The sequence below is a fragment of the Taeniopygia guttata genome, chromosome 4A (genome assembly GCF_048771995.1).
Source record: "Taeniopygia guttata chromosome 4A, bTaeGut7.mat, whole genome shotgun sequence".
NCBI lineage: Eukaryota > Metazoa > Chordata > Aves > Passeriformes > Estrildidae > Taeniopygia > Taeniopygia guttata.
The window spans coordinates 19,341,180-19,365,133 of record NC_133029.1 but is presented as its reverse complement, the minus strand read 5'-3'; the positions used below and the strand labels follow the sequence as shown (position 1 = coordinate 19,365,133).

The 23,954-nt window shown below is 45.2% G+C and overlaps 1 protein-coding gene and 1 long non-coding RNA gene across 4 annotated transcripts; one reads left to right on the top strand and one right to left on the bottom strand.

Moving 5' to 3' along the window:
• Positions 1-8,224: 8,224 nt before the first annotated feature.
• On the top strand, positions 8,225-22,511 carry IL13RA2 (interleukin 13 receptor subunit alpha 2). Of its 3 annotated transcripts, none has more exons than XM_030273033.4 (10): positions 8,226-8,433; positions 10,169-10,315; positions 13,481-13,632; positions 15,737-15,890; positions 16,375-16,495; positions 18,246-18,430; positions 19,441-19,598; positions 20,366-20,510; positions 21,167-21,269; positions 22,161-22,511. In XM_030273033.4, the coding sequence occupies exons 2-10, from the start codon at positions 10,237-10,239 to the stop codon at positions 22,201-22,203; spliced, it is 1,140 nt and encodes a 379-aa protein (XP_030128893.1). In that variant the 5' UTR covers positions 8,226-8,433; positions 10,169-10,236; the 3' UTR covers positions 22,204-22,511. The 3 variants fall into 3 exon arrangements, with proteins under 3 accessions (XP_072785431.1, XP_030128893.1, XP_072785430.1); XM_072929329.1 differs by lacking the exon at positions 8,226-8,433 and adding an exon at positions 8,578-8,695; XM_072929330.1 differs by lacking the exon at positions 10,169-10,315 and having other exon boundaries at positions 8,225-8,433.
• Positions 10,925-19,445, bottom strand: LOC115495280 (uncharacterized). The gene is made up of 2 exons (XR_003960478.4): positions 19,021-19,445; positions 10,925-12,591 (listed from the first exon to the last, which is right to left on the bottom strand). It is a non-coding gene; the product is annotated as an uncharacterized lncRNA (long non-coding RNA).
• Positions 22,512-23,954: the final 1,443 nt, after the last annotated feature.

Below are 23,954 nucleotides of genomic sequence, written 5' to 3'. Positions count from 1 at the left end.
AGCTTAAAGAAAAATCTTCCAGTGTGATCATAAGTTATAGTTACTTTATATTATGATTTTATTTTGCCTGTGTATGTTTGAAACTCTCCAAAGCTGTTCAGTTATAGTGCAGAATATGGATTTATGCATATCGTAATTTCTATATAAATTAAAAAAAAAAATTCTATCTAAATTTGAAAGAGTTTTCCAGCACCTCTTTATTTTTAAGTGGCACCGATGTTTGTGTTCTTGAAATAACTTTGGTTGCATCTGCTTAGAGTGCAGGGTGATGTTTAAATTGCAGATTTTCAGACCATTGTGTATGTATGTGTGTGTTTACACCGTTGTTGCATCAATATGTCTCATCCCTTTCAAGCCACATTCTGGCTGTTCTGAAATCCTTCTGGTGATCATTTCTTGAGTATCTTCCTGTATTTTTTCTTTTATGGGAAGATTTAAACAGCTTTTCATATAATTAAGAGCCTTTAGGCTTGTCCTAATCCAGCACTGGCTTGCTGATAAAAACTATCAGCTGATATAATTCAAGGGCTGTCTGGCCAAGTAGTTATTCTAGGCTAGCACTTCTCTCCCGGGGGAGGTGTCAAATATCTGCCTCTGAAAAGAGCAAATCCATTCAGCATTTTTTGAACTGTCTTTTCTTTTTTTTCTTTTTTAAAGAATTTCTTCTCAGTTTGTTCACTCTCAGGCCAAACTGTATTTCTACCATTTCACAAAGCAGCTTTCAACACCAGGAAGTTGTTGATGTGAGCAGTAAAGGCTCGGGCTGCTGTTTGCATTCGTGGTCCCTGGTGACCCTACGGGACTGGGAAGGCACAGGAGAGCAGCCCAGCACTGCTGCCCCCTCAGACTCCAGGAAAGCTGCCTGGTCCTGGGGAAAATGCTGTTTTATATGCCCAGGGTTGCAGCTCAGGATTCAAGGAGCAGTCTGTGAGGATGACCTGGAAGTTGACCTTTGTCCTGCTTGTGCCAGGTGCCCTGCTCAGGCACTGACCCTGTGCCCACCCTTCTGGAGGTTGCCAGATCCTGCCCTCGGCAGCAAAGTCAGGATTAGATTCTGGTTGCAGGGCTCTCTGGCTGACCACTTCTCCCAGCCAGCCTCTCGGGGTGCCTGGCTGTCCTGGTGTTCCTGTGGATATCCTTTTCCTGCTATGTGGCCCCAGCAGTGACTGTGTGGGGTGGTGGCTGCTCCACCCCTGGCAGATCCTGTCTTGCCCATGGCACCAGCAGTGCTCCATCCCCAATGGAGACAAAGGCAGGAAGCAAAAATGAAGAGATTGGGAATTGCCAGCTCCCAGGTCAGGGTGTTCAAATGGTACAGAATATCTGTTTTTTCACTTGTTAGTCCCATTGCACAGTGATTGCACCAGAACACCTCTGCCAACACCTCCATAAACTCTCTGGTGCAAGGCATTGGATGCAGTTAAAAGGAGAAGGAAAGGGAAATTTATTTTCTTTACTCCAAGGGCTTGGAGACTTGTGGAGGACAAATCAGTTTTCAAGGATAAGGCAGAGACTAAGAAACCAGGAGATTATTCTCACTTTAGGATGGCCTGAATGGAGTATTGGCTCTCTTTGCTGCCTCTGCCAGAGCCATCAAAGGCAGCTGGTCCCTGCCTGCCAGGATCCCTGCTTTGCCCATCACGTTTCCTCCCCCATCCTTACTCTCAGGGCCAGCCTGCAGAGTGCTGCCCTGCTGCCAGCCTTGTTTTCACAGTTACTGGGACAACACTTCATGTGAGATGTTTCTGCCTTAATAATGACTCTCAACCAGTTTTTTGTATGTCTGTCTAATTCTGAAAACGAGATTGGAAGTGTTTGCTACTGGGGATAATTACTTTAATTACTTTTACCACAAAAGTAATTACTTTCTAGGGCAAATGCTGATGGAATAAAATTGGTACAAGGGAGGGCACTTGGCCAGTGGAGATGGCGATTGTCTGCCAGCAGGATGTGCTGGAAGGAAGCTGGGCTAACACCTGGGCATTCCTCACAGCAAAAAGGCTGAGCATGGCCCTGGCAGGAGAGTCCCAGTGAGGTGTGTCAGCTCCTCCCAGGATTCAGCACTGAAGAAGGGACTGAACGCCTGGCTGCCATTGCTCACGTCACTCTAGTGACAAAACTGCTCTTGTGGAAAAGTACTAGGCTCTTGGCTGCACTCAGGTTTTCAGCAGCAGGATGGCAGCCAGCCTGGGAGCTTGCTCTGCCTGCTCCAGTAACTCCACAGGATTGCAGCAAGATTTAGGACATTTGCCCTTCCAGATAAACTCTGTCTTGAAGCTGGGCTCAGAGCCTTGTGGTGGGAAGATTTTGGTCTTTCCTAAGGCAGCCTCTAGGCCAGGTAGGGAACCAGTTGTATTCACCTGCCCCCGCAGCAGGTTGGTGAATTTGTTGGGAGGAAGAAAATGGAGAATGTTTTCTAACTCTCAGTGAACGCCTGCACAGTCAGAGCCTGGTGCCCAGGAGGCTGTGCATGGCTCCTGCCCACCCTGCAGGATAGGCAGGGGAGATAGTGTGGGTGAGAACCGTTTGTCTTTGGATGTCACCATTTTCTCCGCTCCAGCAGGGCTCAGACTATTTGATACAAGGTGTTATTTCTGCCTGCTCTTGCCTGAAGAGCAGAAAGTGGTCCTGGAGCTGCCTTGGGCTTCCCTGTGTTATAAATGAGAATTTGTCCAGCCAAATTAATATGAAAAAATAAAATATTTATTTTGCAATCAAATTCTATCTAGCCAGCCACAAGGAAAGAACAGAGCCGAGCCTGGGGTTGGCCCTGGGTGTGCAACAAAGAGGTCAGCCTCAGCAGAGGTTTTCCTCTATGCCCACACACTTCCATCCTGGCCCAAGCGGTTTTTATAGGAAAAATTCTGCCTGAGGCCAAGATTTCATCAATCAGTCTTTTCTTCCATTCAGAGTCCATAGGTTAATAAAATTTTCTTTTTTGGTGATGAAGAAGAACAATTCAGGGTCCGGAGTTGTTGAATCCCTTGATGAAATTTATGGGAATTCGGGAACACTGCATTCACATGGATCTGCCCGAGGATTTCCATGATATCCATCTTGGGTCGTTCATGTGATGATCAGCACCTGGGGTCCCCATCTCTCCAGACATGGCCCATCTCCTGGTGTCCCCGTATCTCTCCAGACATGGCCCATCTCCCATCTCCTGGCTGAGCCACATCCTTTTACATGTAAATTGGGTTTCAACATACACCAGGTTTCGCCTGTGAGGGTGGGGGGGGACTCCTAATACAAACGTGTATACTCCAACAAATGTTCAATATCACATATATCATATTAGAAATGGCGCGAATTATATCTACTACACATAACACCTGCACGGGGTCAGCAGCTTCCCCTGACTCTGGGCAGCACAGATCCGAGTCTGCAGGCAGGGGATATTGTAGTAGGACGTCCCCGACATCCTACTACAATTACTGGTAGTATTAGTATTGGTAGTATTAGTCAATACAATTAGTAGTGTTAGTCAATACAATTAGTATTGACTTAATGATTTTAAGAAGATAATCAATCACTTTATTATACTATACTATACTACACTGCACTGTATTATACTTATTAAAAAACTCATCACCCTTACTAACAGTCTAATACAGACAAACCAAATTAGTCTTTAAACACTACCACAATTAGTTAATTTAAAAATTACTCTTTAGTAAACAAGTCTCCCTAAGACATTCCACATATTCACAACAACAAGTACAACAAGTAAAATTAAAAATTGTTTATCATTCTTTTCTCTGATCTTCTCACAGCCTTCCCCAGGACAATGCCTGTGAACATTGTGCCTGCTCTCTGTGGCCAGAGAGTTGCAACCACAGGAGGGAGCAAGAGTAATAGGGGAAATGGCACCTTTTTCAGAACAGGGATACATAGACCTTCCATGTAAGCTCCATATCCCAGGCAGAGCCTGCTGTAGCCAGGCAGATTCGCTGGCAGGACCCTGTTGCACCCAGTGCTGATGGTGCTGGGAGCAGCCAAGAGCAGGCACATGGCAGAGTGCTGCCTGCAGAAATAGGTATGGTGGCTCTTTGTTCCCCCTAATCCTTCTGTGGGAGAGCCTTTCTGTTCTGGAGCTAATTTTTAGTTTCGGATGTATTCACAGCCTATTGCAGTTGTTGCTCTGCCAGCATTGTGTCTTCAGTTGTTTCTGTAATGCCCTGGTGCATTTAGTGACAGAATTTGGTCCCTGGCATTCCAGGCTGTGCTCCTATTCCCCTTCCACCATCTCCCCAGCCTGCCCTGCACACCCCCAGCCCCTGGAGCCCTTTTTTTTCCTGCAGGCTGATTCCCAGGCACTGCTACACACTTTGGGCAGCACTGTCTAATTCCTCAGCCTGCTTTGTAGTTCTTTCCTACAAAAGTTTTATATGCACTGTTGTTCCAGGGTAGAGTCATCGAGTTCTTGATTAAACATGGCACTGTGCCATGACAAGAACTAGATTATTCTCACGGTCTCTACTAAACCCTAAGCCCAGCTGCATCAGAGGCAGAGTCAGAGCAAGTCCTCGTGTGGGCAAAGGGTACATGCAGGCTGTGGAAGAAATTGCTCCAGGAGCAAAAGCTGACTCAGTGTGAAGACAGGAGCCAGCAGGCTGTGGATACTTCAGTCAGGGTGTGCCTCCCAAGGTGGCAGACAGCACACAGAAACCATTTTTTCAAGAACTGCGGGAAACTGGTGGTGGATTTGTGGAAGAGCTGCCTCATAGGCAGTGGAGAGGCTGCCACAGAGTCATCTGAAAGGCAGAGGGAGTGTGTGACGTTTGACTTTGGGCTGGATGGGTTTTTCTGGGAGCAACACTGATTACAGAAAGCAAATATTTCAGTGGAGCCAAGCTCACTGAAATACAGGGACACGTCATACAGGGACATTCAAACAGCTGCTGTCCTTCCTAAGATGCCATCTAAGCCAGGATAGCAGCCATCAGCAAAGAAATATGGAAAAATGAAGTCTCCCCTCACCAGAAAAAAAAAAAAAAATACACTGGACATTGCTAGAGAGTCTGGATTCCTTCCATCATTTCCTGAAATCCTGTTACAGCCATAAGTGCTTAATTTATTAATGTAAAGAAGGGACTTTTTTTTACAACACTCAGTCTGTCACCAATACCCCATGGTCCTTCTCCTAGCCCTTGTCATTGTGGTGACATCCCCTCTCCAGTGCAATCCATAACACTGTGCTGGAGGCAACAGGTCTGCTTGGAATTACTGAGTCCTTCATCCTGGCACTTTGGAAAGAGCTTATTTAATGCAAGTTCTGTAAAAGAGACTGATTTCTCTGAAACATGAGGCAGTTAAGAGGCTTTTGTAAATCATTCATTTTCCATGCCACTGGCAATTTCAAAACTATCCTTCTGGGTCAAATGAAACACGTTATTTTATATCAAATGGTCTGTTCATAGCTGGACCCTTTCAATTTTTATTTCAGTGATTATGAAGCTGCTTCTAAACATGGAGGTTGCAAAGCTGAGAGCTTTTATTTTGAGCTATGGTATCCCAATATTTTAACCTAGGTTTACAATGGATTGCTTGACAGAACCAATTTAGCACAAATGGGTCAAATACATCAAATATATTTCAAACAAAAAGGATTTGGCCCATTTTTTATATTTAGCTCCATTAATGATCTTTGCCAACTGCTTTGCCATTTGCAATGAAGTATTTCAGTAATGATGCTGCTGTTCCTTTATTTCCTCAAATGGAAGCAGATTTTTACAGTGGGTCTTTTTAATTTCTTCATGCAGCTGTATATCTGTCATAGTCCAAGCACCCAGCTCAAGGGATTCTTGGCTCTTTGAAATATCTTAATCACCTTTACAAGCTTGCATTCCATTTGCTTTAGTGTTTTTACTAATCTTGCCCCCACAGAGCAGCTGTGACCCTCTGGGAGCTGGCCAGGCTCGGGGAGGAGGAGGAAGCTGAGGTGCTCCTGAGCACACAGTGACTCCAGGGGTCAGTCACCCAACTGACAAATCCTAAAAACTCTAATTCATGAGCAAACCAGACCAGTCAACTTCCAGATACTGTTGCACCAGGAAAGGCAGACAGTCAAAGGGGACACAGTCCCTGTGGCCTTGCTCATTACTGAGCTCAGGGGAGCTTTGCTGCTGACACCAGTGGCCTCCAGGAAAGGTGGGCACAGGAGACACAGGGAGGGGCTGAGCCCAGCCAGCAGTGATGCCATCAGGCTCATCTCATTGCAGAGAGCTTTGGCAGGGCTTGCTGGTGAGCTGGTCTGGTTTTATTTAGGTCTTCTTCTATGATCACTTTATGATGATTTTTTTTTTTTAACTTAATCCCATTTACACAACAGTTAATCCACTACCTGTCCCTGCCCTGACCTCAGCACCCTGAGACTCTGGTCCAGCACATGCAGGGATTGTCCTTGCCTGTCCCACAGCTTGCTGGGACACTGCTCACAGCTACAATCAGTGAGCTTGGAACCAGCCAAGGTCTGAGCATGTGGCCTGTGCAGAGCTGTGCCCTGGACCACTGATGTCTCTCCCACCCACTGCAGTGCCTCCCCCCAGCTTTGCTGGAATGGGGCATGGGTCCTCTCCAGTGTGCCCTCAGCTGAGCTCCTCCAGGACCAGCCTGGTTACACCAACACTGCCAGGGGGAGGAACAGAGCAGGAGGAGCAGTGCCAGCAGAGTGGCACTAGGAGAGGAAGGGAAAAGCGCCTGCAGTTTGCAAAGGGAGTTGTTTTGGGCAGGATGTGGCCAGAGTAGCTGGACCAGCAGGTCCAGCACAGACCTGCACCCTGTCCTCCTTCCCAGGTGCTCCAGTGCTGCTGGATGTGTGGTGGAGCTCTACTGTTGCAAATCCCAACTATGTAATTTTTTCCAACCTAATTTTCTCAGGAATTGACCCAGTTCTAGTATTTGGGAACTGGCATTCACTCTACTGGCAAATGTTTATTTGTTTCAAACAATGTGTCCAATGTGACCTTTTCTTTTTAAATAGCTTACACAATGGGAATACATGAATGCTAAATTCTAATCTTGCATAACTCTGAAAGCAGGGCCATACATTTACCAGCAGTAAGGGACTTCTTTCCCCATCCTTTGCAGGAAACAAGAAGGAAAAGCCAGCAGTGTGAAATTTCAGTGAAGGGACAACTCACCCATAACCTCCTTACCCCCAAAATTTACAGGGCTCTCAAGGCAACTGTGTTAACACTACACATTTCTGCATGTCTGTGCACATAGAGAAACAGAGAGGACACCTAACAGATGGAAAGGGACCTGATCTTGCCCATGCTGCTCCAAAACTTTGCCATTGACATCATCTGGCATGTGACAACACATACATTTGGCTTCTCATCAGCGATACCATAAGTCCTGTACAGGTGCTTGGAGGACACTTTTCTTCCTAACAAGAAGCACTCCTTCAGTTCCTGATGCCATTTCTCATGCTCTTTGTATGCCTGAACTCTTTCCCAGTATGCCTAAATTTGGCCATGAGAAGAGTCAGCCTGAGCCACAGCCCATTGCTTGTCAGGGCACGCACACCACAGCTCTACTCTTCCCAAAACATCCCCACTGTTCCTCCTGGAGAGCACTTACTGCAGTTCAATTCCTGCAGCTCACAGGAGGCAACACAGCTGTGACTGACTCATGTATGACTGGCCATGACCTTGAATGATCCTTAGTAGATCAGCAGGAACCATCAGATGCTTTTCCAGCACAGTGTATTTGGCAATAGATTTCTCACCTGGGGTAAGCCAGGTGTAGTTGAAGCACCTGCTCCTTGCAGAGTTCTCCAGGCTGGGGCAAGGGCAGGAGAGGAGGGATGAATAAACTGGGTGACAGGCAAGGCTGTACAAACTCATGGCTAAATGCCTGGTCACAGCAGAGGGGAGAGGAGAGGGATAATTCACTGCATTTCTTGCAGAGCCCCAAGAGCTGGGAGAGGCTGGATTTGTTCCAGAGCCAGAGAGATTATGGGAATGCTCTGTGGTGGGTCACACTGAGGGTGGTCCTGGAGACCCCCTGATGGAGCCAAGGCAATGCATGGGGCTGCAGTGAGCCAGGGGCTGTGGCTGCCAGCTGCTGGGGACAGCTGCGTGTCACCAGCTCCCACAGACAGCCTGCAGTGATTCTGCCATTTGGTTTTCATCTTAATGAGTCACTTCAATATTTCAAATATACCTTTGACCCACTTGAGCACATAACAGCACAATTAGCACCAGCACCTCAAAAAACCTAGCAATGTTCCTTCTGATGCTTAGTAAAGCCTCTGACCGAGTGGCCAAAGCCATCCCATTGCAATACAGCATCTGATCCCTGGGGAGCACACAGAAGAGTCTTTAAAAACCACAAGATTTCTGTGAAATGCAAAGCTTTGAGCCATGAAGCTGCCGAGGAGCCCCACACTCCAGAGATAGATGTGCTCCCACCCAGTTAGAGGTCAAGGTAAGAGCACTTTGATGATTTTAAACCCCCCTGTGAAAGTATTTGTTTATTTTTACTTGCCTTCTGAAATCATATTAATGTATTTAAATAACCGTACTGGAAATGAAAAGAAGCTCTCCGTGCTAACATGCACACATGATCCTTGGATGCTGCTGCTCACCAGCTCTGAGTTAGAGCTGCTACTTCTCCCAGCTCTGCAAGGCAGCTCTCTTTTGTCACTGCACCCTCAGACTTTCCTAAAACATAGACCTGCTGTCTACAGGTTTGTACTGACACTAGTTTTATCCTGTGTTTGATAGGTTAAAGAAGTAATTCCTCTGATTTCTTTTGCCTATCATTCTCGCTTCACAGTGAAACAGAAAAATTGCTGCTATTGCTGTAATAATAATATTTATGTAAGAACTATACTTATGTGATGGATTTATGTGATATAATAGTTACAATTATGTGATGGACTTGGGGGATTTGATATTAATTTAAATTGAAAATATGCTGTTAAAATTGGTGCGTATTTTTAGTTGCTGTTATGAGTTGCCAGCTTGAATTCCTGGTTTGTTTTAAACATATACAGATACCTTGGCCAGCATAACCTGTCTCCTCCTCTGGCTCCCCTAAGCCACTTCTTCCAGTGATGGGGGGGGGGGGGGGGCGGTTTGTTGGCTCCAGTCCTCAGATTTCTAAAGATCCCTCTGACTTGAAGTTCTGTCATTTAGCTGAGCCCCAATTTCCCAATGCTGCATGGTAGCTGTGTGTGCTGAGGAAGAAGCTGCTGTGCCAGAGTCTGATCTGGGATTTCACCTGCTTATGCCAGACTTGTGTGGGCAATATAAAGTGAGTTTGTTTTCTGAATAGATCTCAGTGATAAATTGCGTGCTCACACTGAGCCTGCCAAGTTCTTACTCAAGTGGTGCTCAAGCAGTGGCCTCAAGGTTCCAGAAAGATTAATGCTTGTATCTAGACCTATTTATATACCTAGAAATACCTGTATCTATATCTAGTCAATATCTCTCTCTCATCCTCCATCTCTATCTAATCTATACCTACACTTGTATCTATATGAAAAAAATTAAAACCCTGTCAGAATGCATGTGCTTTCTGGCATAGGGAAGCATACTGAACTGGGGTGTCTGTAGGCAGTAATTTCTACCCACCTTTAGCATGAAATCTGAAGGAAAGAATAGCCCCCTCCCTGGAAACTCTGCTCCTCTCTCTCTCAGTCCCCATCTTCCTTCCAGCAGACTTGCACAGGAATAGAAATTTGTCCCCTTCAAATATTGCCATGACAATGAAGAAGAAATTTCACAAGCATTCCTACCATTCCTACCAAGTCCTGAAACAGTAAAGGCAAAAGGTGGGGATAGCTGCATAAGATGTGTCTAGATAAGGCAAGCCTCAGGCATTCTATTTTCATGTTTTTTTTAATGAAAGTATCATTGGTCCAAGGCACTTCCTGTGGCAGGGAGTTGAATCACTTTCCACAGAAGGCATGAGACAGAGGGCTGGTGATTGAAGTATTGGCACCCATCTGCAGCGTGTATGTAGCTGGCCAGAAACTATTTCAAATGAAACCACATTTGGCCATCATCAAAATTTGCAAAGAGAAGTCCCTTGGGAAATAATTAATGAGTCTTGGTAAATAAGTAAAGCCACGCTTATTGTCATGCTGAGCCTGCAGATGGAATACCAGGGCCCCAGGGTAACACTGAAGCCTTTGAACTCTGCTGTGTCTCCACAGCCCCTCACAGCCCTGCTGCAGGACTGCTCTTCTGACCAGCACCTGCCCAGTGGGACCCCTGACCTCTGATGGCTTCCTGGAGGCTTTCCGTGCTTGCTGTGGCTGTGGTGTGGGACTGGGTGCTAGCCTCCTCCTCCCCCAGCACAGGTAAAGCCTAGCATGCTCTTGTGTCACTGCTTGGTGTTCACTTGGGCCCTTGGGGGAGTTTGTCCTTAAGCCAGAGCTTTTCTTCTCTGTGTGTGCATTGCTGTGTGAGTGGCTGGTTTATAAACATGTAATCCATGGTCTAAATATCTTATGTGTTTAGTGGCTATTTTTCTATTTGAAAGGAGAAAAGACTGCCTTTGGTGCGCAGCAAGTATTTTTTTTTTTTGATAGAGAGTTATCAAATATAAACACTGCTATAAATGCTTGTGAGCATGGTCCCAGACAGACAGACTTTGCTAGGTGTAAGAAACACAAGGCTTATTTGTACTTGGAGAGTAACACTTCTAAGAGAATACTGCTTTGCAAGCTATCATACATGGCAATGGCACTTCAAGCACCAGCCCTCGAGCACCTCTTTGCTGCACTGCACCTGCTGGCTCTTTTGGCATCTGGCAGCTGGCATTTGCACCCTGAGAGATGCTGAGTAGGTCTGGCCCTCCCTGATGGAAGCAGTGCATGCTCAGCCATCAAGAAACTGCCTGTCCTGCTATCCAGCACTCACAGAAAGCTGCCACAACCCCCTGTCGGAATAAATTAGGCAAGGTTCCATTTTCTTCATGTGGGAAAAGCCAAATCTTTATTCACATAACTTATTTTACACAGTTTTCACAGACCTTATATGCAACATCTATTGGCTGGTAGTTTTCTTACTACTCTACTGATCAGAAGATGATTTGTACATACATACTAAGGTTCAGGTTGTTTACATTTTTCTTTTGTGGGTTCTCATCAGAACTAATGTTTATGCAGGTGTACTTATTTTTCACCCAAGAATAGGTTGTTATGTTAACAAAGTATTCATACCAAGATTGTTTTCACATGGGAACTTGCAAATTTAAAGCTGCACTTAGAAGAAATGACAGGCCAGCTATCAATCCAGCAGAGCAGGCCTGATTTTATGAGGCCTTTCTTTTACCTGTCTATGGCAACTCCCCTGCTGCCACGCTGAGCAAAGCCTGCTGCTTTTGAAATGGGCTCCAGAAAATATGAGTGTCACCTCCACCTCTCTGACCAGCACAGGGAAGGGTAGATATGACGGGGGTGGGGGTGTGGGGGGGGAGACAGCTGGGGGGACACCTGGCAGGCTGCTGTTTTTCCACTGGCAAAAAAGTTGGAAAATTGCAAACCCCACCTGCCTGTCAGAGGGCGTGGTGTGGACATAAGTGGTGGGGGGGCAGCTGGGGATAAGCAGGGGTTTGTCACCAAAGCAGTGATGCTGGTGGCAGTGCCAGGAGGGGTGGCTGTGAGGGCTGTGGCTGTCACACAGTCAAACTGCATTACCTGACTCACCACCACAAACATCAGGGGCAGGAGCTGTTTTGTTTTTTCCAAGAAACATCCAGAGCATCTTTCCTTCAAGACTGCATGAAGAAATAAAGCATTTCTAGTCCTGTGTTCTGTATGAGTGATGTGGATTTGAGTGAGACTGGTAATGTATTATTGTGAAAATGAGAAACTGCAAGAGGCAGTGCTTACATTTAAAAATCAAATCCCAGAATGCATTCAACATCCCAGAATGCAAGCAACATCCCAAAGAGAAGCTTTTCTGTTCCCTCTAAAATCCAGTCAAAATTTATTTTGCAAGAATTGCTGTTTACAATTGTTTTGAAAAAAATACCTCTGTTTTGCTCAAGCTCAAGATATAAATGAATTTCAGAGCATTCTCCTATCCAGATAGGAATTCCAGTTCTGACCAATCTAATCCTCTCTTGACAGCTTAACATGACAAAGGCTAGCAGCTTTTTGTTTCCTTGTTTGCATTTCTGTGAGGTTCAGCATTTCTACAATCAGGAGGAGCCTCCCAAGCACCTGGTCCAGTATCATCTAAATACATCTAAATACATCTTCTACTTCATCATCTAATGTAATAACAAATCTCCCATGGAACTTCACATACTGGGAAAAGTGGGATTTTCTAACTGCTGTGTTTTATTTGGGAAAATTTCTGTAGAAGAAACAAATCCTCCAGCAACGTACCCTGCAAACTTTCCAGGGAGCACATTAAAGCTGGATTTATGTTGCCATCTTCCACTGAAAAATATCCTTATGGTCTGCTTTCACAATGGATTTATTAAAAGAATACAAGAAAATAATGGTGTAAATCCTGATGAAGACATTAAAAAGGTGTTAGAGAAGCCAGTGATCTGAAGGCCAGATTCAAAGGGAGAATGGTGGTAATTCTGGACTGAAACTGCCAGGACATGGGCTCCAAATTCCTGTGAAACAAAGTGTATAATGCAATGAATATTTAGAAACCAAATGGATAATTTCACCTCTAGATAGTGGAGAAAAATGACCTTTGATGTTGACAAAAATTTACTTTGTTTCAGCTAATAAAACTGGGCAGCCATGGAGTTTGTCATGTGAATGACAACTCCATATAGAGCTGGACTTTTAGGACACATTTTAGGATGGAATTCATCCATACTTCCTTATATATTAACACATACCAGCACCTTGAAATACTTTTATAAAAGCCAGATCAACTGTAAAGTCACATTTCTGTGTAGCTGATAGATGTCTAAAATAAGAATTATTCTAATTCTCTGCTTTTTACCTTTTTTCCTGATTTTTTTCCCCCAATAATTTTTAATACACTTGAAAGGAATATTTAAAGTGATATGCGTGATTTGTGTCTATTATTGTAAAGGGATATAAATCTCCCTGACAGCATGGTTTGATCTGTCATTTTGTGTTGGTGGATGTGCTGAACACAATGTTTGAAGAGATAAGTGTCCTGAAGGTTGGTAAATATCAGGGGTTGAAGGTAAGACAATACAGGACATGAAAGGTCATCCCAGGACACTAGTTTTGCTTAAAACATCTTGGAAAGGGGTGTGAAAATACGGCATTCTGTGTGCTTTTTCAATGATCCTTGAGTGTTTTCTTTGACCACCAGCAAAAACTGTTTTTTTGGGGCTGGGCAGGGGCAGAGCTTGTGCATGTTTGTTGAACAGTCAGGGCTGCAGCACTTCCCTCCACATCCAGCAGCTGCATTTCAACAATTCATATCAAAGTATCACACCGACAAGTTTCATGACTGCTTTGGGTTTGTTTTCTTCACTTGGACATTCTGTTTTACCCTCTGCTCTGTTTTTAATGTAGTTGCTCCCCCACGAGACCTTCAGATCACTGACCCTGGGCTCCTGGGTTCTCTTGATGTCGAGTGGAAGCCTCCGCTCCACATCCAAACCTTCAAGAAGTGCACAGTAAAATACAATTTTGAATATCGCAACACTGGGGATAGAGACTGGAAGGTAAGGCAAAGCATGAAATAATCCTCCAAACCAGGGTTATTGTTCTGCCTTTACTTCCTGCATAGATTTCTGTCGGCATTTCAAGCAGGAGTGGAACCAAAGCTGTTCCAGTTTTCCATGAGAAACCAGACTGTTTCAGTGGTTTTAATGGGAATGTGTTTGGAAATGTAACAGCAGCAGCAGGCGGTGAAGGGGTTCTTTCTGTCACAGGGCTGGGTGTTTGCTGCCCAAAATAATTCAATAACATTCCTCATTGTATTCCTCATTTACAATTCCTCATTGTAAAAGGAAAAAAAAAATTACACTTTTCTAAACCATCTTTATGGGGCTTGAACGGAAACAACAGATCCTTAGGGATGCAAAGCAGTGAACAAATAAAAGTTAGGTATCAATTATTATCCTAATGCTCTAAAATTCCCTCTATCCAGAACTGTGTTTCTAATTACCATGTACTTCTCTCTTTTAGATGTGGTTGACTGTAACTCAGCTCTTTGATAAAATTGTCAGTTATCTCTCATTGATGTGTAGCAGGGCGGTAGCAGGCACAACACAGGAAGGGTTGTTGGAATATATTTTGTGAGTACTTAAAAAATGAAAACTGCTGCAGGGTTAGGAAGGTAAATAGAATGGGGAGAGGAGAAACCCAGCAGTGAGGGCTGTTTGATTGGCACAAGGTACTGAGGAACACATGAAAAATATGCAGAGGATCTCCCTCAACACCTAAAATACAGATTGAAATCCTGAAAGAAAAATTGATTTTTTGCACAATCCTAAGGGAGGAGAGCTAGAGGGCTTGCCAGCTCAACAGACCAGGGAAAGAGAAGGAGCACTCAGTCAGGCTGGCAGTGCTGTGGAGCCTAGCTCCTTGCTGGCACAGGTCACCTGCTTGGGGCAGCAAAGCCAGGGCTGCCAGGCTGTGCTCAGCCACCACAGAAATGGGGTTAGGCCCAGGCACCCCATAGGAGCCTTCAGAGGGAAAAATCCTGTTTCAGCTATGGATTGCAATTGCAAGGGCATAGAAAGCGGCTCCTGGACCTGATGCTGGTCATGATGTACCTCATGCTCCCAGCTGTGCAGCAGTGTGCATCCTGTGCAGATCCCTACAGGATGATTTTAACTGCAATTTAAAAGAAAAAACATATGCAGTTTCAAAAAAAATCAAAATTCTTGAAATCATGAGTAATAAAAATTTCTTATATGACGCAGATGTACAGACTAGAGCAAACACCCTAGTGTTTTGACACCTTGCCAAAATGTTGACCTCAGATAAGGTCACAAAGAACAGTCAGGCTGAAAAAAACATCCATTGGACATCAGCAGAAGAAGATCAATGACATCATTGATATCTGTTAGAAATACCTGGCTCACCACATCTCTCGCACCTGGGGAGTGCTGAGGACTGCCTGACTGTGAGCTGTACTATTGCTGTTCCCACTGCAGCACACAGATGCATTTTATGGCACAGATGCACTTTATGGCACACTACCTCTGTCCTACATGGGCTAACACAACACTTTGTCTCATCATTTATTGTAAACCTTGTCAGCTTCCTTGTCCTTGCATAAAGTGAAGGGGAGTAAGTCTGAGGAAAAAAAATAGAAAAACCCTAAAAGGGGGTGCTCAGAAAGTCCCACAAAAGGCCAGGCCAGGTGGTACATAGTGGTGGGTGAGGCTGTGATGCACTGCCTGGCTGCTGGTCCACCCTTTCAGGGGGTGCTTGTGCTTCCCACAGGAACCAGCTTTAAAAGACTCGTTCTTTCTGTTTCTGATTATTTCACACCATTAAAAAAATGCCTTTTATGTGGATTTGTGGTGGTATCCTCCTCAGGCTGTCCACAGCGCCCCTTGCTGCTGGGGGTCCCATTAATCAGACTGCTCTGCCTTGTCCTGGCTGTGGCCTGTGGGTTGAAGCCAACAAAGCTGGGCACAGGAGCTGTAAATTAATGCTGGAGGAGTACTGGGCAAGTGAGGCAGGACAGATATGTAAAGAGACAATAAAGCACACGAATGAGATTATTTGCAGCTGGAGCAAGAGCAAAGATACCTAATTCTGCAGCCCGCTTAGTGACAGAAGAGGTGCTTAAAAAGTCTGTCTTTCAACCAGGTTATTTTTACTAGGAAGCTAAAACTCCGAATTGGATTTGACCTCAGCAGGACTGCTGAAGTGAGGCTGCAGACATTGCTCAAAGGACAGTGTACAGGTGATGTGGAGGTGCAGAGTGACTGGATTTATGGAACCTTTCAGATCCCACCACAAGGTTAGGAGCGGCCTGTGTCACCTGCTGCAGTTTTGTGCTTTGCATGAGTCTGTTGCATGAACCAGTGCTGGCTTGAGGGTTCCTGGATGGATACGTTATTGCAGAGCTTGCAGATATTTAAGACATTAGAGCAGCTCTGCTACCGAAGGCTGTGGTTGTGGTTACTGGATACTTGGGGTTTGTTTCCCTCTGCCCATACCCAAGCTCTGCTCAGCTACCCTGCAGGACTCCATTGCTGAATGAAAAGGTCAGTTAAGTGTCTTTCTGCTCTAAGGTGGACTGGCTGTTATGAGAAACAGAGCACTTGGCAGTAAAACTAATAATTCTGACTGGCTGCCTTTTCCTTGCTTTTTTTTTTTTTTTTTTTCTTTCCATTTTTTATCTTTCAACTGCAGCACACAGTGGTTCAAATGCATAAAACTGGTTTTTGCTGCGTCTGACCAGTACACTGTTAAATAGTGATTATTTCCTTCTCACTTGACAGGAAAACTTGATTCAGAGGTCCAGAATTTCAACTGCATCTATCATGACTGGGAATACCTGAAGTGCACCTGGCAGCCAGGTCTCCTCACACCTCATGGTGTACATTATGGGCTATATTATTGGTATGTAACAGAAAAATAGGAAAACATCCAGGCAGCAATCAAGTGAACTACTCTGAGTACAAAATGCCACAGTAAATATGCTTTTATAGCTGGCAGTGCTATTGTCCATTTCACCTAGAATGAGCCAAAATAATGTCCCAAGCAATACAGGGTTTCTGGCAAGAAAACACCAAAATCTTTCTTATTTTCTTAAAATCAGATCCATGCTGATCTTTGCCAGGAAATGTCTTCTGACTTCCTCCTTTCATTTTATTCATCCTCAGGAGGTATTTTCTGCATGTTGTCCACCATAAAGACTTGTGCTTTGTCTTTGCTAAACATTCCTGGATAGCTCTGGCTGCACATTTCCCATGATCACAGTGCATATATCTCAACTGGACAGGATTTAGCACAAGGCTACCAAGCTCAGTGAACCCTAGACACAGAGTGGAGCTTCCCAGCAACTTAGAGTTTTAGTGTTCAAATATATTTTCATAGCCTTAGCGCATAGCATACAAGCAAACATGCTTTAACAGGGTAATAATACATAATTCTCAGCTGTTTCTTTTAAGATGGTGCCTAAATTCTGTTCTGCAGGAAAAACATAGGTAGAATTAGTGGTTTGGAACAAAGTAAATACTGCATTTGTTCTTCAGCTCCTATGATATTATGCAAAGGATGACTTAGGCTGGGTTTCGTGCCACTGGATTATGTGAAGACAAGCATAGCTGCATTTTAAACAGGTTCCATGTAGTTCTTGGAAATAATCTTCAAAGCAAAAGCACCAATTCAAAACCATGTTGCTAACTGCAAAGATCTGCTTAAAGGAAACCATGGAAATGCATGATTCATGCCTAAAAGGAAAACAAACACTAAGAAAACCCAACCTCGATTCAATTGCCTTCAATAAAACCAGGCATTTGGATCTGGGTCCCATTTTATCACAAGATTGGGTGGACACGACGGCATCCTTTGATCCCTGTGAGCAAATTTTTATAGTACTAGAACATGAAGTTTTTACCCCAGACATAATGTGCTGTGCAAGGAGATTTTCATTAGGTCTGGAGTACAGGGACCAAATTCAGTCCTGTCGTGAGGGCATAAAGCAGCAGGAATCTTAAAAAGCAATATGAAACACCAGTCAATATTTCCAGAATGCAGTCAGCAGCTCAGTTTTGGAGAATAGCCCCCAAAGGCAGAAGGGACAGGGCTGTGGCTGCACATTAAGTGACAAAGAGTAAACCCCTTCCTAGCAAACCCTGAGTTTCTATGTGCCCATGGGGAGCCATGGGAACTACCTGCAGGCAGCCAGAGCAGTTCAGCAGCACTCAGTACATTCGTGGCACATGTCACCTGCGTAAAAACTTCATTTTGGTTTGGGAGGGGACCTTTCTGCAACTCCAGTGTCTGTGGCTGATAATGCAGGAAGGGCCCTAGGGGAGCATGACTGTCTCCATGAGTAGAGGCCAGATCCTTCCCCAGCTCCAGTCATGAAGTGGCACCTCTTGTGGTCCAGAAATGGGCTTGGGGAGATCCTGGCACAGCCTAAAAACCAACCTGAGAAGCTGTCTGTGCATGTTAATTTGGGTTTTTTCTCTTCTCCTCACTTTTACCAGAGCAGGAGTCCAGTTGACTGACCCACAGCACTGTGCTTTGGACAAAGGCTGGGATATGGGCAATACTTGAGGCTTATGTCCAATCTTATTAAAAATGTCTTACTAAGTAGTAATTTGTTCCGGTTACTTTTTTCTGTTTCCCTGCCCACTGCTAGGTACGAGGGGCTGGAGCAGGTGGTGCAGTGTGATCACTACATCCAGGATCATGGCATAAACCTCGGCTGCGTGCTACACAACCTCAGCCAGGCAGAATACCAGGATCTGAACATTTGTGTCAATGGCTCAGCAGCAGCCAGTCTGCTACGGCCACTGTACACCACCCTTCACCTTCACAACCTTGGTAAGGAGGGCAGGGAAACAACAGGGGACCATCGTGGCCACCACACACCCCAGGCCCACTTCCTGAATTAGGGGTCTCAATTCAATGTGTGCTTTTGTAACTGGGTGGTTGGAATGTGTGCCTTTCCCCCCAGGGAAGGGGCTGTGGCATGTGCCAAGCAGGACTTCAGTTTCTAGGAGTCTTTGCAGGCAAACAACACCACCCAGCACAACCCTCGAGGTCAGTGGGTGCCTCCAAACGCTCATTTGGCAGCTGGACAACTCAGGATATAAATGGCCTGCTGGGCATGTGGCAAAGCAGCTATGGGATTTTTGGCTCTAGCAGCACAGTCACAGAGATATCTTTATTTACTCCTGCTGGAATTGAAACCATTGCTGCACTCCTTGCAAGCACAGGAGAGATCTTTGGGCTCTGCTGTTCAAACCAAGCTAAGGTCTGGGGTGAGCTGAGTACAAGGTGTGATAGAGGCTGTCAGAGATGGATTTCAAAACCGTGAGAGACAGGAGAGAAAGGGAGCAGAGCACTGCATGATTTGCAAACACTACATGTACTCGGTGTTAGTTATGGTGTAATTTCATAAATGCACTTACCGTGTTGGTGCATTTGCCTACATGCCAGAAGGACAAATAGCCAGTCGTCCCACCGAGCCACCAGGCTTATGAGCAGGATTTCGGAATTCAGTTAGTGCTGCCACGTGCTTCGTGTGTGGCTCTGGGTATCGGACATAGATCAGAGCCTTTTCTGTGATGCAGAGTGTGAGGCCAGCAGAATGTGCAGGGTCACTGCAGGGGCCGAGGCCGCCAGGGGAACGTGCCGGGCACAGCTCTCGCACCGCCGTACCTCTAAAACTGCACCGCAGCCCACAGCAAGGACTCCGTCCTGCCTGTGTGTCAAGTTAAAATAAACAACATATCCTCCAGACTCGGTGGCATCTTGCTCCTTCAGCAGCCTTTCCGCCAGGAGCTCTCCGAGCGCACTTCCTGACCTTCTCTCTTTCTTTTCCCCTCCAGCCAAGCCCTCAGCCCCGGAGCAGCTGGTGGTTTCCGCGTCCGCAGCCGAGGAGCTGCGGGCGGCCTGGAGCCCCCCGGGCGGGCGGGCGCCGCCGCACTGCCTGGAGTACGAGGTGCAGGTGGCAGAAGATGCGGGGCAAGCCGCGGCTGCCTGGGCGGTAGGGACAGCACTCGGGGTGTCCCGGGGAAGGGAAGGGGTCGAGCAGCCGTGGCCGAGCCGGCAGGAGGGGGCACAGGCTGCAGCAGGGTGTGAGTCACCCCGGCGGGAATCGCTGACCGTCTGCTGCACAGCACACGCTCCTCCTTAACCCCCCGACCTCCAGCTGCAGGTCCGCTTCAGCAGGAGCAGATCCCCAGCAGGAGTCTCCAAGCTAGCATTTCCTTGGACCTCCTGCCTGTTATCTCAGAAAACTGACAGCGAGGAAATTTAAAGGTTGCTGTGGTTTGTTTCCTTGAATAGGGTGGCATAACTTGGACCAATGAAACTATAATTCTAATCTCTCAAGAGGAGTGGCCTTGAACAGAACATACCTTTTATGCGTGGTGCTTTTTCCTTGTATATTATCCAGGTGCAGTTTGGAGGCGAAACCAAAAAAGGCTAATTAATCATAGGGGACATCTCTTTTTTAATTGCCATATTCCACTCATGAGTCTACTTAATTAAACGAAAGATTCCATAAATTAATTGGCATAAATGGCAATATACATGACAACACATCCAGAAAGTATTTTCAGTAGATTTGCCTTCACAGTCATCTTATTTGCATTAGCTTGCACAAAACTATTGTGAAATCATTTAAAACTGCCAAAAGATAATCCAAAGGTTTACAGAACCTGGACAATGTGCAGGAACATCAGGCCACACCAGACAGATCCTGGTGGTGGCACATAATTCTTTGATATATCTTTCTGTTTTGTTTCTCAGTTTGTGTCGACCCAAATGGAAACCACTGTAACCATTTCCAGAGCAAATCAAAGCCACATTTCATGTGTTCGTGTCAGGGGGAGAGCAAACATTTTTTGTGCAGACCAAGGCTTTTGGAGTGAATGGACGCAGGATTGCTTCTCTGGTATGGAACTCAAAGTAAATGGTGTTTCTTTTATTTGGTTTATAAAACCTGTTTGGGTGCAAGTGCTCATGGTTGCCCAGGGGATCTGCTGCCCAGGGACCTCTGCACTGGAGGTGGGCTGCTGGATTAGTTTCACCTTCAACCTGCTCCAGCACAACAATTCCTGCAGCTTTGCATCTGCAGTGCACTTAGAAGGTGAGCCCCAAAATATTAATGCTTCTGCAGCAGCACCTTTCCCTGCTGCATGGGGACAGCTGGGATGGAGGAGTGACTGCTGAGCAAGAGAGGGCACAGGGTACTTGCAGTTTCTGGACAGGGCATCCTCCTGGCTGTCCTGCACCACAGATTAGCTCCTCTGAACCCTTAGGCTCTCTTGGGCTGTCCTTGTGTGTACTGTCTCTGCTGCAAGGTGCAGAAGGCAGGGGAGAAGCACTTAGCAGTGACTGTATCTATGTGCCAGAGATATAAAACCCTGAAGCAGGATGTGACCCCACCCAGTAACATATACCTGTAACAAACAAGCAAACAAACAAACAAACAAATAGAACCATGTAGGGTAACATGGACAAGATGAGTTTGTGTCTGAGCCCAAGCTTCATAGGAGGTAATATAATCCATTCTAACATCTTCTTATTTCCTGCTATTTATCTTTGCAGTGTCCAGAAAAGAGGACAAGGAGCTATTTATCCTCATTCCAGTCATCCTGTGCTTGTCAATTACCCTCATAATATTTATGTTGATTGGCCAGTGCAAGAAAAGGTAAGCACTAAGGTAGCCTGTCCAAGCAATATGCTTTTTTTTGGTGTCTAACAATTTATAGCTACAGTTGTAACTGAAACATCACATTAAATGTCTAAGGTCCAAACATTAATAGATGCTCTAAGATTGGACACCAAACAATAGTTCATTTTCAGTAAACAACCTTTCTGAGTGGGTCTGTTTCTGATATGAAATGCCCCTACAGCAACCCATAAACTTACTGCAGAGACACAAATCCTGCTCATAAGAGCTCAGACTGCTTCTGTTAAATGCAGCAGTTACTTACATGCACAGCAGCACAAATGAAGCTATTATCACGTCCCAAAATACTCAAGAGCAAATATTTGTCCTAGCTGTGTTAAAGCAGTACCATTTTAATGGGCTAAATCCTCATTCTTTTGGCAGTCACATCCCAGGTGTTTACATTCATGTCAGTGATGACACAAGGGAAAGCAGATGAGTGGATGAATTTGTCTGGTTTTACTGATGATAATTTCTTCAGGTCTGAGAGAACTGATGCCCCAAGTACTGATAACTATTTTATTTTCCTGATGGCTATGTAGCATAATGAAGCAGGAAGCTTTTCTAATAAGCCTTTCAAGGCATCACTCATGAGGGGGAACTGGCTCTAGAAATACCCTTGTGTGGTCCTCAAAGATGAACTGACACCTGTTTGCAGTCCCAAACACACACTTCTTCATCTTTGCTGTGTATCTGCCTTCCAAATGTTTTGGTTTGTGAAATTCAAGCAAACTGTAGATGCTAGTGAGAAATCTGTGGAAAGCAAATGCTTCCTGCTTTGCCACTGGGATGTGGCAATGTCTGACAGGGATGCTGGAGCATGTCCTCAGCTCTCTCAGTGTTGGGAATAACAGGCTGTGTCCCTTTCAGATCCCCATCAGGAAAGCCATTGCAGGCATCTGTGGGATACTAACTGCCTGTGCATATTGTACTGATCATGTTTGATGGGTTACTCATGGAACTATCCCAAGGACAGCCAAGGAGCCCTGAGTTTTCTGCAGACCAGGTGGGTCTTCCCTGCCTGCTGCCACTTGTGAAGGCAGTTGTTGCAATCCCAGTCCTTAACGGGCCCAGGAAAACTGGAGGGGCTTAAACTGACTGCAGAAAAACTGGAAGAAGTCTAAACTGACTCTGAAGCAAGGTGTTTCTGATAACAGGACAAGGGAGAAAAGAGAGGCAGTGGAAACTGTCATGAATAAAGATAATGTGTTGTTCTGTGGGCTTGCTTGGCTTTTTTCTTTTGTGAAGACTCCAGAAATCTGTCAGCGGAACACACACACTGAAAGGCAGCACCTCACACACATGTGCAAACACCTGCATCCAGCCCCTGTGCCTACCTTGCTCTCACCAGGTCTTCCCTGTTCCCAAATATTTAGCCTACTGAGATCATCTAAATGCTGAACAGGAGCTACCTGAGATATTCATTTCAGCAGATGATATGCCTTATCTGTTGAAAAGCTCAGGCACAGAGGCCTTGAGAGAAACTTTTGCTATAAAGAGGCATGACCACAGCTACTGCAAAGGAGAGATGATTCAGAGGAGAAGTGAGGGTCATTTCAGTAAATGTGACATGGGAATTTCTCTAGGAACTGGACACTGGCATAAGAATTCAATGAAGCACACCTGGTGTTTCTCAACACCATGTGGTCACGTGTTGAAATTGCTGACTGATTTTTTAGGAATCATTGCCTATGATGATGATAGAAAATAAAAACTTAAAAAGCATCGCTGGATGAGATACCCTTTTCCAAGCCCATTCTGGGGTTTTTTTTTTTTGCTTAAAGAACTAAGGCAAACACAGGGGTTTAGTGTGGTTTCGTTCTGTTGGAACAACCCTGAAAATGTATTTTCTTGAAGGAGCATTTATTCAAAGTGGGAATTTCTAATGAACAGTGGAAGCTCAGAGAGAAAATCAAGTTTGTGTCAATCAGCTATGCAAAGAGCCATACTAATCCAATCAGAAACAAAAACAACACAGCAAATGTTGGATGCACATTACACATCCAACTGCAAAATTATTCAATCACTATCAGCTGCTTCCACTGCTAAATGGGCAACAGCCCAATGTAATTTGGGGAGCAACCTAAGGAGGAAAGAACTAGGGGGGAAAAAAGTCAACACATGGACTGAAGCAGAAATGAAGTTTCATGGTTGTTGTAATTCTGCTGAGACACAACCTCTGCCTCTACTGTCTCCTGGGAAGCCAACATAAGATGGCTTTACTTTGAAAAATACCCATGAGCATGCACTGGGCTTAGATTTTCAGAACTGCCATCAGGCCTCTGATGTTCTGCCAGACACTTAAACAGTTAAAATATCTACTAAAAACACATTAGTACACTGTGAATGTCCCCAAGGGAAAAAGTAGGGCAGGCAGCCAAGCCCAGCCTGTTGCCCTGGGTACATCTGGTGCAATCTCACCTACTTTCCCATGTGGGAATGCTGGACACAGGCATTTGGATTGGGACAAGTACTGCGGCAGCTTCAACCTGCTGGATGGGTTTAAACTGAGCTAAAGTCTCTACTCCAATTTTAGCCTCCCCAAAAAAGGCAAGAAGGGAAGAAGAATTAAAGTGCATGGGTGCAAGTAAGAGATAGCTAAGGAAAGGCTGTTTTATCTCCACAGCTAGAACTCACCCCAAAGAAAGATCAGAGCTATTTGAG

Excerpts from the sequence above, each read along its gene's own strand:
- IL13RA2 (XM_030273033.4), top strand. The coding sequence starts at position 10,237 with ATGGCTTCCTGGAGGCTTTCCGTGCTTGCTGTGGCTGTGGTGTGGGAC. Across the intron at positions 16,496-18,245 it reads CATTATGGGCTATATTATTG|GTACGAGGGGCTGGAGCAGG; the intron begins GTATGTAACAGA and ends GCCCACTGCTAG. Across the intron at positions 18,431-19,440 it reads CCTTCACCTTCACAACCTTG|CCAAGCCCTCAGCCCCGGAG; the intron begins GTAAGGAGGGCA and ends TTTCCCCTCCAG.